Source organism: Pseudophryne corroboree, chromosome 6 (genome assembly GCF_028390025.1).
Source record: "Pseudophryne corroboree isolate aPseCor3 chromosome 6, aPseCor3.hap2, whole genome shotgun sequence".
NCBI lineage: Eukaryota > Metazoa > Chordata > Amphibia > Anura > Myobatrachidae > Pseudophryne > Pseudophryne corroboree.
In genome coordinates this window covers 533,819,930-533,833,660 of record NC_086449.1, presented here as the reverse complement: position 1 = coordinate 533,833,660, position 13,731 = coordinate 533,819,930, and the positions used below count along the sequence as shown (strand labels likewise).

The window sequence follows — 13,731 nt, the reverse complement described above, 5'->3', positions numbered from 1 at the left end:
CCCTCTATCCCAGTGAGCGCAGTCTCTTTCCACTTATCCATGATTACTACGTTGAAGAAGTAAACAGTCAACTGGCAGATACCATTTGTTACCAAAAAATTAACTATGAAAATAATCAAATACGACTCAGCCAAAGACTCCATTCGTCTACACTCTGCCAAACGTCCATAAATCATTAACACATCCCCAAGGCCGTCCCATCATTTCAGCCAGTGGATCCTTGTATCAACACCTTATCCAACTGGTGGATTTTTATCTGCAGCCCCTGGTCAAAGATACTGCAAGCTATATAAAGGACACCACAGATTTTCTAAGAAAACTCAAGGAGATGCCCAGTGTCACTAATGATTCTATACTTGTTAAACTCGATGTGTCGAGTTTATATACCAACACTCCACATGCTCAGGGGATTGAATCATTCTGGAAGCTACTCATCAACAGTGCTTTGTACTGTGGTTCTCTGGCAGACTATGTGATGTTACTTATTGATCTTATACTCAACAAAAATTATTTTCTATTATAAAACTGCTTTTATTTACAGAAAGAAGGCACCACCATGGGGTTAACATGGCCCCTTCATATGCCATGATCTTCATGGCAGCATATGAACAAACCCACAACACTGGCAGTTCCACATTCAGACAACATTGATCATTCTTCGTACAATGCATAGATGATTTATTTTCATTTGGCAGAGAGGAGAGGTGACGTTACTTGCTTTTATTGACCATCTAAACTCACTTCCAGGCACTTTAACCTCACATTAAGCAAACACATAAATTAAAGTTTTTGGCTATAACGATCATACTATAACTACTAACTACTATGAGAAGAACAGAAAACTGATCACCAACATCTACAGTAGAGGCTCGGACAGAAACACCTTATTGCTATTATCCAGCTTTCATCCATTTCACAATTATTAAGGATTGTACAGATCACATCTGAACCATCAGAAATACACATTGCTTTGCAATTCATGAGCCAAGGATTCCGTGTTCGAGGTTACCCTAAAGGGGAGATTGACAATGCTTTAGCTAAAATTTAACAAATCAAAGGGGAGGAACTCCATAAAAAAAGATCTATCTGCTTGCACAAAAATTTATAAATTCAACATTTGCAGTATGTTCACCATAGCCTCAGACTTCATTTGTCAGAAAATTCTTGAACATTGGCGCTTGATATCCTGTGATCCGGTGTTGGCAAAAAATACTGCCAACTGCACCAGATTTGCATACAAGCGGGGACACAGCCTCAAAGAGCTCTTGGTGGTCACAGACTTTTTCAAGTGAAAAAACAACAGAACCTCCAATTGGCTGATTATTAAGCCAGAGGTTTTCAAATGCGCTGGGTGTCCAAATTGCCAATTTCTTTAGTTAGGGATCCATTTTATCAACCCACTGGACAATCATAGATACACCATCAAACAAAGACTAGACTGTAACAGTAGATTTGTGGTATATGTCCTTAAATGTCCTTGCAACCTACTCTATGAAGATAAAACCAACAGAATGCTAAAGGAAAGGGTGAGCCAACATCGTTACTCGATCAAGAAAAGTTTAAGCAGTACTGCTGATATGAAGCACACCACACCATTAATTATCTGAAATGTTGCATAATGGATCAAATACCTTCCCTTCAGAGAGAAGGTGACCGCAGTAGGATCTTATTACAGAGAGAGAACTGCAATGGATACATATAAACTAAAAACTTGGTACCCAGGTGGCCTTAATGGGGAATTCAGACTGGGATGCTTTCTTTAAAATTATTGACTTGATCTATAATTTATAATCTCATGTCACTATCACTGACATCACCGTGTATCCATTGGTATAATAACCTATCCACATAGACTCTTATGTTTAAAGATGGATCACCGCTGTGTGTCCTTGTCATATTATGTGCATGCTTTCATGTTGGTGTGACACCGCCATGTGTCCTGTCATATAGATGGAGCCTCGCTCATCTAGCCTTCTCTGCTGTGCCTAGGTGCACCAAGGCTTATTAGCATAAGCCTTTCATATATTGTTCTCAGCTGCAATACAATACAGAGAGAACAATACAGCAGGGGATTAAGGGTTATATTCAATTGAAGTCAAAACTACCGTCTTGTCGGAAAGATGGCAGTTTTCGACTTTTTCAGGTCGGAAGGGGTTCCGACCTATTCAATCTCCGGCTTTTTTATTCGACAAGTCAGGGAATTTGACTTGTCGGAAAGCACATGTATCAGCGGAAGTGCTTGTGTCGGAAACGGGCCCAAATCCGACAGGTTTTGGCCCTGTTTCCGACCATCTCGATCCGACTTTAAAAAAAAGTTGGATTGAGATGAGGGAGCTCAGAGGACAAAAGGGGGGAGACGGGGGAGAGCTGCGGGGAGATGGGGGAGAGCAGAAGCTACAACACAGCTTATGTAGGAGGATGTGGCACAGCCGCTGCTCATGGCAGCGTCCACCCGGCTCCAGCAAGCGAGGTCTCGCTTGCTGGAGCTGGGTGAATGCTGCCGTGAGGTCTGGTGGCAGTGCCACATCCTCCTACAATGCTGCTGTAGCGCTGCTTTCCCTCGTCTCCCCACGGCTCTCACCCGTCTCCCCCCTGTTGTCCTCTGAGCTCCCTCATCGCAATCCAACTTTTTTTTAAAGTCGGATTGAGATGGTCATTGAATAGCCCTTGTCGGATCCTTTGCAATTGAATATATCCCTAAATCATTACAGCAGGGGATTAAGTCCGACTGCCCTGGCTCAGTTAATCCTATTAAAGGCATAGATGAGGAGGGCTCCATCTGTATTTCTACATCTTATCTTTTACCCTGTTGGTAGATGTCCAGATCCAGCAGGAACTCATCACTGAAAACAGGAAGCATTTAAAACTCCCAAACACCCACTGCACATTGCACTGATGCCTATATATATATATATATATATATATATACACACACACACACACAATCCACAAACTGCCACTCCTATGACAGCAATGAATAACTTGCCAGGGTGCACTCCTAAGGGTTAGCAAACCCCCTATGATCAATATCACAACAGAGGAGGCACTCCCGGACTCAGTCTTTAGTGAAGCAAATCCGTGCTTTACTTTAATGTTTCGGGGTACTTCCCCCTGTCATCAGGACACACGTGTCCTGATGACGGGGGGAAGCACCCCAAAACGTTGAAGTAAAGCACGGATTTGTCTCACTAAACACTGAGTCCGGGAGTGCCTCCTCTGTTGTGATATATATATATATATATATATATATATAGAGAGAGAGAGAGAGAGAGAGAGAGAAATAGCGGCACTCAGAGAACTTAAGTAGCTTGGAAAGTGTATTAAACTCGCATCAAATCAGACACCAACATTTCGGGGCCGCAGCGCCCAATTGTCTGGGTGAAGTAACAGTGATAACAAACAAAATGTGCCTTAAATACCTTAGAGAAGCCCGCTAGTGTGTCCCGCCTCTGGAGATTCGCTTCCCCTGTCTCCAAACGCCGCGCCTTCCTAACGCGTCATGGGAGCCGTGCGGCTGGTTGTCTAGGAAAGCTGAGATGCTGCCCGGCATACCCATCTCGTGCTGGAATGTAAAAAGGAAGAATGAAGAAATAAAGTGACTGTGCTCACTAGTACAGCCCCTGAGCCACCAATAGTCAGAACCGCACCAACACGAGAATACATTGTTAACTTAGAAGGATTGTAGCATATAGAGGCATTGCAGGCATGAATATTACAATAATGAACAGATGAGATAGATGAGCAGTGTTAGCTCTACCTCAGCTGCTGTCCGGGGACAATCACAGCTGGGAATCCCGTAGCCAGTGTCAGACCACCCTCCTTGCGTAACAAGAAGGGCTGCTGTAACAGTGTATAAAAAAATATGTGCACTAATGAGTGACTGAATATTTTGCATGTAACAATGTGGATGACGGAATGGCCTCTAGTCCTGGATGACCGTCAGTCTTTAGAACAAAGTATCTGTCACCAACCAAAATGCATGTGACAATAATGGTGAACAAACGTGCAAAGGTAAGTGAAGACCGATCCATTACTGGTCTCAGTACAATGCGATGATTTCATTGGGGATAATTGCTGTTGTGCGTCCTAACAAGTAAATGTGTGCGGTGAGTGTCCAATCCTGAAGAGTGCCTACCAAAATATCTAATGTCGGACATAGACCATGTCCCCAAGGACCTTAGGGGCAGAGACAGGGAAGGTAAACTCCTCAGGACCGAAGCAAGATGGAACTTCGGACTAGGGACCATCAACCCAGGAGGCCTCAATGAAACTGTGCCTTGGAACCTGTTTCTGTGATTTGGTGGCCATCTGAGACAGCAGAGAAAGCTTGAACAGAGCCTAGTTATTACATTATCTAAAGCCAACTCTTCGACACCACTCACAAGATGCAAATTATGGAACCGATTGACTTACTGAGCAAGAAATGCATGTCAGTTAGTCAAGGCCCTTAATCCTGGATTTTAGTTTTTCCTTTCAGTATATATGGTAGACCAGATCTTAGCCTCCACGATAGCATAGAATGTGATATTACAGGCCGGTTTTACTCCAATAGATTAGTCGTTTGCTCCCTCGCCTCGTCCCAGGAGATATGGCAGCTAGGGACACCCTGAGTGTGCACAGACTGTCGCCAACACACCATGTTTATATTTTACTGATATAATTGGTCCTTCCATTAATCATGTACATTTCTAATACCTTTTTTTTCTTTCATTACATTTTTATAGTTTTACACTTTGTATAGGTTTTACCTAAGACATTTTTGAGCACCCATCGTCCACTTCTTGTCCGACATTAGATATTTTGGTAGGCACTCTTCAGGAATGGACACTCACCACACATATTTATTTGTTAGGACGCACAACAGCAATTATCCCCATTGAAATCAACCGCATTGTACTGAGACCAGTAATGGATCGGTCTTCACTTACCTTTGCACGTTTGTTCACCATTATTGTCACATGCATTTTTGTTGGTGAACCATGCCACTATATTGCAGCTGACAGATACTATTGTTCTAAAGATTGACAGTCTTCTAGGACTAAAGGCCATTCCGTCATCCACATTGTTACATGCAAAATATTCAGTCACTCATTAGTGCACATATTTTTTTATACACTGTTACAGCAGCCCTTCTTGTTACGCAAGGAGGGTGATCTGACACTGGCTACGGGATTCCCAGCTGTGATTGTCCCCGGACAGCAGTTGAGGTAGAGCTAACACTGCTCATCTATCTCATCTGTTCGTTATTGTAATATTCATGCCTGCAATGCCTCTATATGCTATAATCCTTCTAAGTTAACAATGTATTCTCATGTTGGTGCGGTTCTGACTATTGGTGGCTCAGGGGCTGTACTAGTGAGCACTCTCACTTTATTTCTTCTTTTTTACATTCCAGCGCGAGATGGGTACGCCGGGCAGCGTCTCAGCTTTCCTAGACAACCAGTCGCACGGCTCCCATGACGCGTTAGGAAGGCGCCGCGTCTGGAGACAGGGGAAGCGAATCTCTGGCGGCGGGTCACTCTGGCGGGATTCTCTTAAGGTATTAAAGGCACATTTTGTTTGTTATCACTGTCACTTCACCTAGACAAAGGGGCGCTGTGGCCCCGAAACGTTGGTGTCTGATTTGATGTGTGTTTAATACACTTTCAAAGCTACTTAAGTTCTTTGAGTGCCGCTGTTTTTCTTCTTTTTTGTGGCCATTCATTCCAGAGGGCACCGGAGCAGTATATTTCATATAAGAATGGGCCAGTCCTACCATTTCTGTGTTTATATGTATGTATGTATGTATGTATGTATGTATGTGTGTGTGTGTGTGTGTGTGTGTGTGTATATATATATATAGACACACTATGGGGTATGCAGACAGAAGAAAAAAAGGTTTTGATGGCGCTGAGCAGAACTGTGTGTGTTTACACCCTGGGATTAGCTGCCACCTGGTGAGGAGGTAGCCAGCCTCCTCAAGCAACAAAACAAATGCAGAAAATTACCAGGTCTGCGCTTAATGCCAATGATGTACACAAAAATTAATAAAACAGTTTATTAGACAAACTAAAAACATATAACAATTTAAAATTGGTAAGACCACAGCATAGTAATCATATAAAACTGAGGTATCTGAAACCTGTAAAATAAGCAATGATATACACTAATTGTAAGCACTAGAAGGCAGTCGCAAAACCTTGAATGGGAATGACTCTCTGTTTGATTTTATCTCTGTTTAAATAATTGCCCACGATATAAGCACAAAGAATCTTACACGGCCGTCCATATAAGTGTCCTCAAATAATACGGGTTCAATCACAGCTGGAAAAAGTTCATCAACTTAAAGGTCCACTGGATGTATAAACGGTGCAGAAATATGAAGTTGTATGATAACTGCTACTCACAGTATGTATAGAATTGTCCTTGCTGCACCTCATGTGTTGTATGGCGCCGCTCTATATCACCCTGTGCACAGGTGAGACATCCGTCAGCGGCAAAGTCCGTCAGTGGCACAGTCCGTCAGCGGCGCAATCAAGCAGGGAGCCGCTCTCCACCGTCCGGCACAATGTAAATGCACCAGTTCGCCGTTCTGCACCCCCAGCACAAACGGAGTAGTGCTCGGCAGGGCAGGGTATAAGGCGTTCCCAGTGTAGTAGAGGAAAGTGAGTGGTGCAGTCTCATTAGATATGAGCAATTGCCGGCAAATGCTGTAGTCAGCTGCTGTGAGGACAAAGTCTTGTTCTTGTGGGCAATAGAGGTATTGGCGACCCCTTCTCTCTGTACCCTCAATGCGTTTCTCCGCACCCCAGGCGGCTTCTTCAAGAGGCAGAGTGTACACTCTTCATTAGCAAAATATTTTAAGTACCTTTTATAGTAGTATAATGGAATTATGACTTATTTACCTAGATGAAAAGGCTGAAAATTGCGACGTGTGATCAACATACATCTTGCAATGAATGTTTATCTATGAATGATCCACACTGCGGATGGTGCCAGTCAAAGAAAAGGTTAGTTCACAGTAATCTTTCTAATGCTTCCCATATTAAAAAATATGGTGTAATCTGAAGAAGACCATCCAATGTATAAATCAAAAGTTTTATAGACTTCTAATAAATAAAAGGTCTCTAATTGGAATTCTCTGTAATTTATTGCATCTGGGATAGCCCAATACACCCAATAGATTATAGAGTTAGAATTATTGCAGTTTCAAAGTCCATAAACATCTCGCTTTCATATATCTGTCAACAGTTTTCTTTGCTTACTGTAGTGAAACTAGGGAGAGCTGAGAGCATCATCATTTCCTTCCTTCCTTCACTTTTTTTTTCCCTATGAAACTCGGTAAAAAGTCAGGCACTCTGATGGGATGTACTAAAGGGAAAATGCGGTAAAACCCCCGTTTTCTGAGGTTTTACCGCATTTTCATATGTACTAAGACCCGGCTGCAGGGTTTTCGCCGTCAAGGGTATCGCCATATTTTTATGGCGATACCATATGGCCTTTTTTCACACCCGCCGTGCGCTGCACCTGCGTACAGTGCCGCACCCGCCAAACCCCCTCACCTCTCTCCTGGCAGGCTCCTGGTGCAGCAGTACGATCCCCCGCCTCCTTCTTCCCCGCAGCAAAGTCATTTGTCCTTCCAGCTGCAGGAAGGAGAAGGATGAGCCCAGGGACTCCCAGTAAACGTCACCTCCCGGGGCTGGGAAGTGACGAACCCAACAGAGACCTCCCGCAATCCTTCTCACAGGTATCGCAGGGGTCTCTGTCACCGCATTGCGATGTTAATTGCATATGTTAGTACATATGTGATTAGCATCGCTGCGGTAGGTGGCGAGGGGCAGCGATGTATTTTAATACATCCGGCCTCTGAGTGCAGAGATCAGCTGGGGTACTGATGATAACCCAATAACCCTCCCTACACACACAGTCTGCATGAGAGGAAGGGGTAAATGCCATTGGGGGAGGGGATTTATAGACTCAGAGTGTGAGCTATTGCCTCAAGGGGATGTGGATGCCTTAAAGGGATTTATTGCCACAGGGGCCTGTGTCACTACCTGAATTCATGGCCACTGGTGTGGGTCTGGAAGTGAGATCTTCACTAGAGACTTATCGATACTAGAGGTGTGGGCGGCAGTGCCATGGGGGATCTGATACCACTGGGGGTTAGAGTTACATCCACTAGGGGTTCTATGGCCACTTTAGAATATATTGCCACTGGGGGGAGCTGGTGCTAATGTCACAATGTGGCACTATGGAACTAGGAGTGCTAGAACCTCTAATGTGTATTTTCTTAATTAAAATATTAAAATATGTTTTCAAATATATATTATTGACTTCATTTTAAACAACAATATCTTTCTGTCAATTTAAAAAAAATTATCTACCGTTTATGGTTAAAAAAAAACTATTTGTTTTTGCCAGGTTAGGTTTTTATAAAATGAATACAGCATTATGAGTCTGAATTAGAGTTTGACGCATTTTACATCTTGTCAGTGACAGTAATAGAACAAGAACCTGAATGCCGCCCCACAACCTTCCAAGATTCTACCGCATTGTGAATGCCCGCGCATGTGCGCTGCCGAACCAGTGCATGCGCAAAGAGCCGTAAAGCGTCCGTCTGCGATTTTAGCAAAACACCAACTGAAGCTTATAGCCCTTTCACACTGACAGTAGCCGGGTCGCATCCGGGAATGTGTATGCGGGTGCTTCCCAGGTGCGACCCGGCTTGAGACCCCTTCAGACTTGCGGCCCGACCCGGCATATTGCCGGATTGGTGACGTCACCGCTGATGTAACCGGAGGCTGTGCTTGGAGATAATCATCTCCAAGCACCGCTTCCTCCCATGCAGAGAACGGGTGCTGGGTCGCCTTGACCCGGCATACCCGTTTACACTGCGCGTATCCCGGGACGATCCTGGATTCAACCCTGGATATAGTTCCTGTACCCTTTCACACTGAGCAAATTCCCAGGTTGATGCGCGTTCATGTGCAATAACCCGGGAATTTTTTGTCAGTCTGAAAGGGGTATTAATGATGGCCTTAGTCCACCTCTGCTATTTATATATATGAAAATATATGTGGCCTTCTTTACACATTTTGTTAAGGAAATGTGCATGCCTGTCACACATGTCTTATATGTCTTATTCTGAATTTCCTGTCTGGCATGCGATTTGGTTGAATTGCATCCATTCATTTTTATATTGACCACTGTCATTTTCATGTATGTCTTTAATTGCACCCATGCACTGATTTTCCTGCTGAAACTGTTTCCTCAATATGTCATATCTGTATCCCTCTGTACAGTGCAATGCAATTTGTGGTGCCTCTGAATCATAACCTTTATGATGATGAGGAAGAGGATACATACATTATAGGGTTGTTCATTATCATTGCTACTGGACAGATGTAATCTAATTAATGTTAATAGTTAACGAGGAAAATAATCTTGTTTCTGATTAACATATGATTGCAGTTTACTATTGGATATTAAATTAACAGGTGCACCATGAATACAGAGTGTGAAGCATTCCCTGCACTAGGGAACTGGATTGGAATTTCTGAGGAATATGACAAATGTCTGGGAATTCACGTGTTTCCTGCAGATCAGAGAAAGGTTCACCATCTATTTATGTATTAAGTAAAGTTGTTTGCATAAACTGATTATGTCTGTAACAAATAATATAAAAAACAAAGGCATTTTCAACGGGTGTAGTATTAGCGGCCAGGGGCCAGCATGCCGGCGCCGTGATCATGACCGTCGACATACCGACAGCTGGGCGAGCGCTAATGAGCCCCTTGCTCGCTTGCCACGCTATTTTTTTTTATCCCTTTAGGGGGGTCGTGAACCCCCAAGAGGGAGAATATGTGTCGGCATGCCAGCGGTCGGGATCCCAGCACCGTTATGCTGGTCGCCGGGATCTCGGCTGGCGGCATTCTGAAGACCACCCATGTTCAACAGATATCTGGATAATACTCTATGAATTATCTTTAAAGGGTAGAAAGATACTCCACACCCATCTTATTTTCCTCTTTCTCTTATCATTAAAGTAACTGCAGTTATCCAGCATATTCAATGTATGTTTCCATGCATTAGAAACTAACAAGGAATTGGAATAGATCCATCTGGTCTGTGCATTTTTAAACTCTGGCAACCAAAGTCCCTATTAGTCCCTATCCTTCAGATAGAGAGTAGCCTTATGTCTAACCCACTCATGTTTCAGTTACCCTGCTATTTTTGTTGCAAAGTTATTTCACTTATCGACTAACTAATAATCAGATCCTCGAAGTGCTGGTGAAACGAACACAGTGCCTGCATCTTATGGCCACCAACATCACACATTTTCCCTTTCATCGCCCATGACGGGATCCTGAACAGTTAACAGCCCGCAGGTCGACATGCCAACCAGCAGGGACTATTCCCACTCGTGGGTGTCCACGACACCCATACAGTGGGAATAAACCCTATGGCGAGCATAGCAAGTTCGCTGCATGGAGAGCGCAGCGAGCCCACAAGGGGCTTCGATGTGCTCACCCCCCCCCCCACACAAGCTGGCCACCTAAGTACTGGGATCCCAGCGTTGGACCGCCGGTCAGCCCAACCCAATCCCATAGTACAGTTTGCCATGTTGGTGCTCAGTTTCCTCAGTGATGTACCCAACTGGTCACTGGAACTGCACATCGATGAGAATAGAATTGCCTCCAAGGTCTTTTAACTGAGTCTATGTCTTTTTAAAGCACTTGATAATGATCTGCATTCTGTATCTGTTTTAAATGTGTGGGCCTGTTTCTGTACCTAACAGTCCTAAGTGACAGCTCTTAGGAGATCCTCCATTCAAACAAAAAAGTTCACAAAATGTATCTTTATTCATCTTCAATATAAATGAAATAGTAGTATTGTACACTATTCATTTAAATCATTAATTTTGTCTGGATAGAACTTTTATGTGGTATTCAAAATGTATATCTTTGTCCTTTTTGTCCAATGCAGAGGCTAAAATTATCACTACTGTACATACCTCTTCTGTGTAGAAAGAAGGCCAAACAGATACAAAAAATTGTAAAATTAACAATTTTATTTAACAAAACTTTATATTCATCTCATTATTTTAGGTCAGAATAACCATTAGGAAGCATCCTTCATTACTTGGCAAAAATGCAGCTTGGGATTGTGTAATTAAAAATACAGAAACAAGTGAAACACTTTGTTCGCAGAACACATCATCATCCATGGACTGTTCCTGTGAATTTTCTGCATATTCACCGTCAGACAGTGGTATATCTTTCATACATAATAAAAAAAAGTCATGTTTTAATGTGAAATACATGCACAGGTCATGCAGCTTTGACCCGTTAACTATATTAGATCACATTTTAGAATAAAACATACAGATGTGTCCTCATACATCTAGCCTCAATACGCCATGCACTGCAAGATGCCTGCAATGAATGTACCGGCAGTTCCAACTTCCCGGCCAACTCTGCCAAAGTCAGGGGTCTTTATAAGCCAAAAATATGTTTTCCAGGAAAACACTGTAAGGTAGCATTTTGTAAACAGATACAGCGACAGTTGCACACAGAATATAGACATGCTACATATCACTTTAATCAACAGAGTCTGCTTGTGCCTCTTGTTCCATAGTTGCCTACCCTCCCTCATTCTGCAGGAGACTCCCTGAAATAGCAGCAATCTCCCTCACTCCCTGAATAGTCCAGCAATCTCCCTGATTTTACCTTGCTCACATTATGTAGCTGTTACATACTTGGGGGGAAAAATAGATCAGAGATGAATACATTCAAATGGGCTCATCAGTGCCATTTCCCTGCATTGGTTATAAGGCACAAAGATCCCTATGCCGACATGCGTTTTAAATAAGGTTTCTCATGGCCACTTACAGTATATGGAACCTCTTGTAGAACACAATACACAAACAAATCCTGAAAAACATCAGTGTCTTTTCTTCAAATAGATATTACTAAGTTTGGGGCTCATTTACATTTGGATGTAAGTCATTTTCATAACACGCCTCTCCGATGTAGCAGTACATGCCCACGCTTTTAGTTGTTACTTTCACAATCTCCCTGAAATGCTTTTTAAAAGTAGGCAAGTATGGTCTTGTTCACACAGCAATGCGGAAAAAAAAATCACAAAAAGATACCCAGCTTTAGCAAACATGCTCACGACTAGGCTCGACTAAAAGAGTTATTTAACGTGACAGCAGCAATTATGTAAGAGGACACATCTGTATTTTATTTCTAGTCAGTGATGGCATACCTTATGCTAGGTCTATCTTGGATATTTGACACTCTCTATTCTCAGTAATGAACAATCTATTTTTATCAATAGTGGTTGTGAATAAGTAGTTGTTAGAAACTAAAACACCATTTGCTTAACAATAAATTGGGTTAAAGTAGCATTGAGAAACAAAAACAAAAATGCTTATTAATACAGTATATATAATGTTGGACATTCTTTGTTTTCTTTATTGCTAAAATAAGCCATGTCCACTTTTTAAGTCATTGACTGGGTTTCCCACCAATATCACATTTTGTTTTAGGAAAGAAAAGCTCAGTGATTTGAATTTTCTATAAAGACAAAATCACCCAAAATAAAATTCACATAACAATATCAATATATTAAACTAAGACATTTTATTACTGCTCCTCTAAAGGGTTTCCTTTGACCACAGTGAATAATTTTAGAAATTTCTGGGAAAAGTCCCCAACAGGTTGTGGTTCTACATTATGTGGACAAATTGATTGGACACCCTCCCTCCCACCGCGCAAGCAAAATGGTGTTCTCCTGGGGGAAATGGCCTGGATGGGCATGGGATAGGGCATACATCCTAAAGCTCTCCAGCCTATTAATCCTGCTACTTTAGCCTGTTGCTGGTTAGTGGACTCATTTTTCCCTTGGTACCTGTGCCTAAACTTCCACTGTATCTGTGGAGTGGTTTGGGGCTCCTTGTGGCTGTGTGACTCCCTCTGCAGCCTGCTTCTGCTCTGGGCTCATGTGTGTGGGGCGCACTACAGCGCCATCTTGGATCTGGCTGTCCGACTGCCCAGATGCTTCTTGTGGACACCTGAGGTCTTATCTGCCCCTGTGAGGTCTGATGACTGTGGGAGACTTTGGATGGCTATTAGTGGCTGTCCCCTGTGCCTCTTCTTCTCCTGCTTCCCCTCCGGTGTCCCGGCACTCGAAGGCCATCTTGATTTCTCTCCAGCTCCTTCTGTGAGTAGCTTCCTGTTTCCTGTTTGCTTTTGTGCCTGCTGATGCCTGGCCCTGCTCCTGTTTGCTTCGGTTGTACCCTACTGCTATCTTTGGTGGTGTGAACGTGTATCGCAACTCAGCATTCCCCTTGGCTCCTTTTTCCTGTGAGACTCATGGCACAAATCCTTCAAGCTATCTTGGAGTCGGGGTATAGGAGCTCCATGCTGATTTATACAGTAGCTGATTGGATTCGGCACCCTCTGCAGTATGCCTGGATGCTGTGCCTGAGAGAATGGAGAAAACTGCACCTCAGCAAATCCTGGAATTGTGGTTGATATCCGTCATTGCGATTGCCCCTCGTGTTTTTCCGACAACTTCTCCCTTGAGATCTCCTTTGACAATATTTGCAACACCTACGTTACATCTTCTGCTGTAGTATGCCTGGATGTTGTGCCTGAGACAGTGGAGGGGAATGCTCCTAAGCAGTTCCTTGAATCGTGGTCTATATCCGCCATTGCATATGCCCCTTGTGTTTTTCTGATGCTT

General features: G+C 43.1%; 1 protein-coding gene across 1 annotated transcript in view; it reads left to right on the top strand.

Moving 5' to 3' along the window:
* The window catches only part of PLXNC1 (plexin C1), a 241,814-nt gene that overhangs the window by 19,941 nt on the left and 208,142 nt on the right, over positions 1-13,731 (top strand). The window contains exons 4-6 of the mRNA XM_063927616.1: positions 6,889-6,989; positions 9,477-9,591; positions 11,088-11,250. Coding sequence (XP_063783686.1) covers positions 6,889-6,989; positions 9,477-9,591; positions 11,088-11,250 — 379 coding nt within the window. The remainder of the gene's footprint in view (positions 1-6,888; positions 6,990-9,476; positions 9,592-11,087; positions 11,251-13,731) is intronic.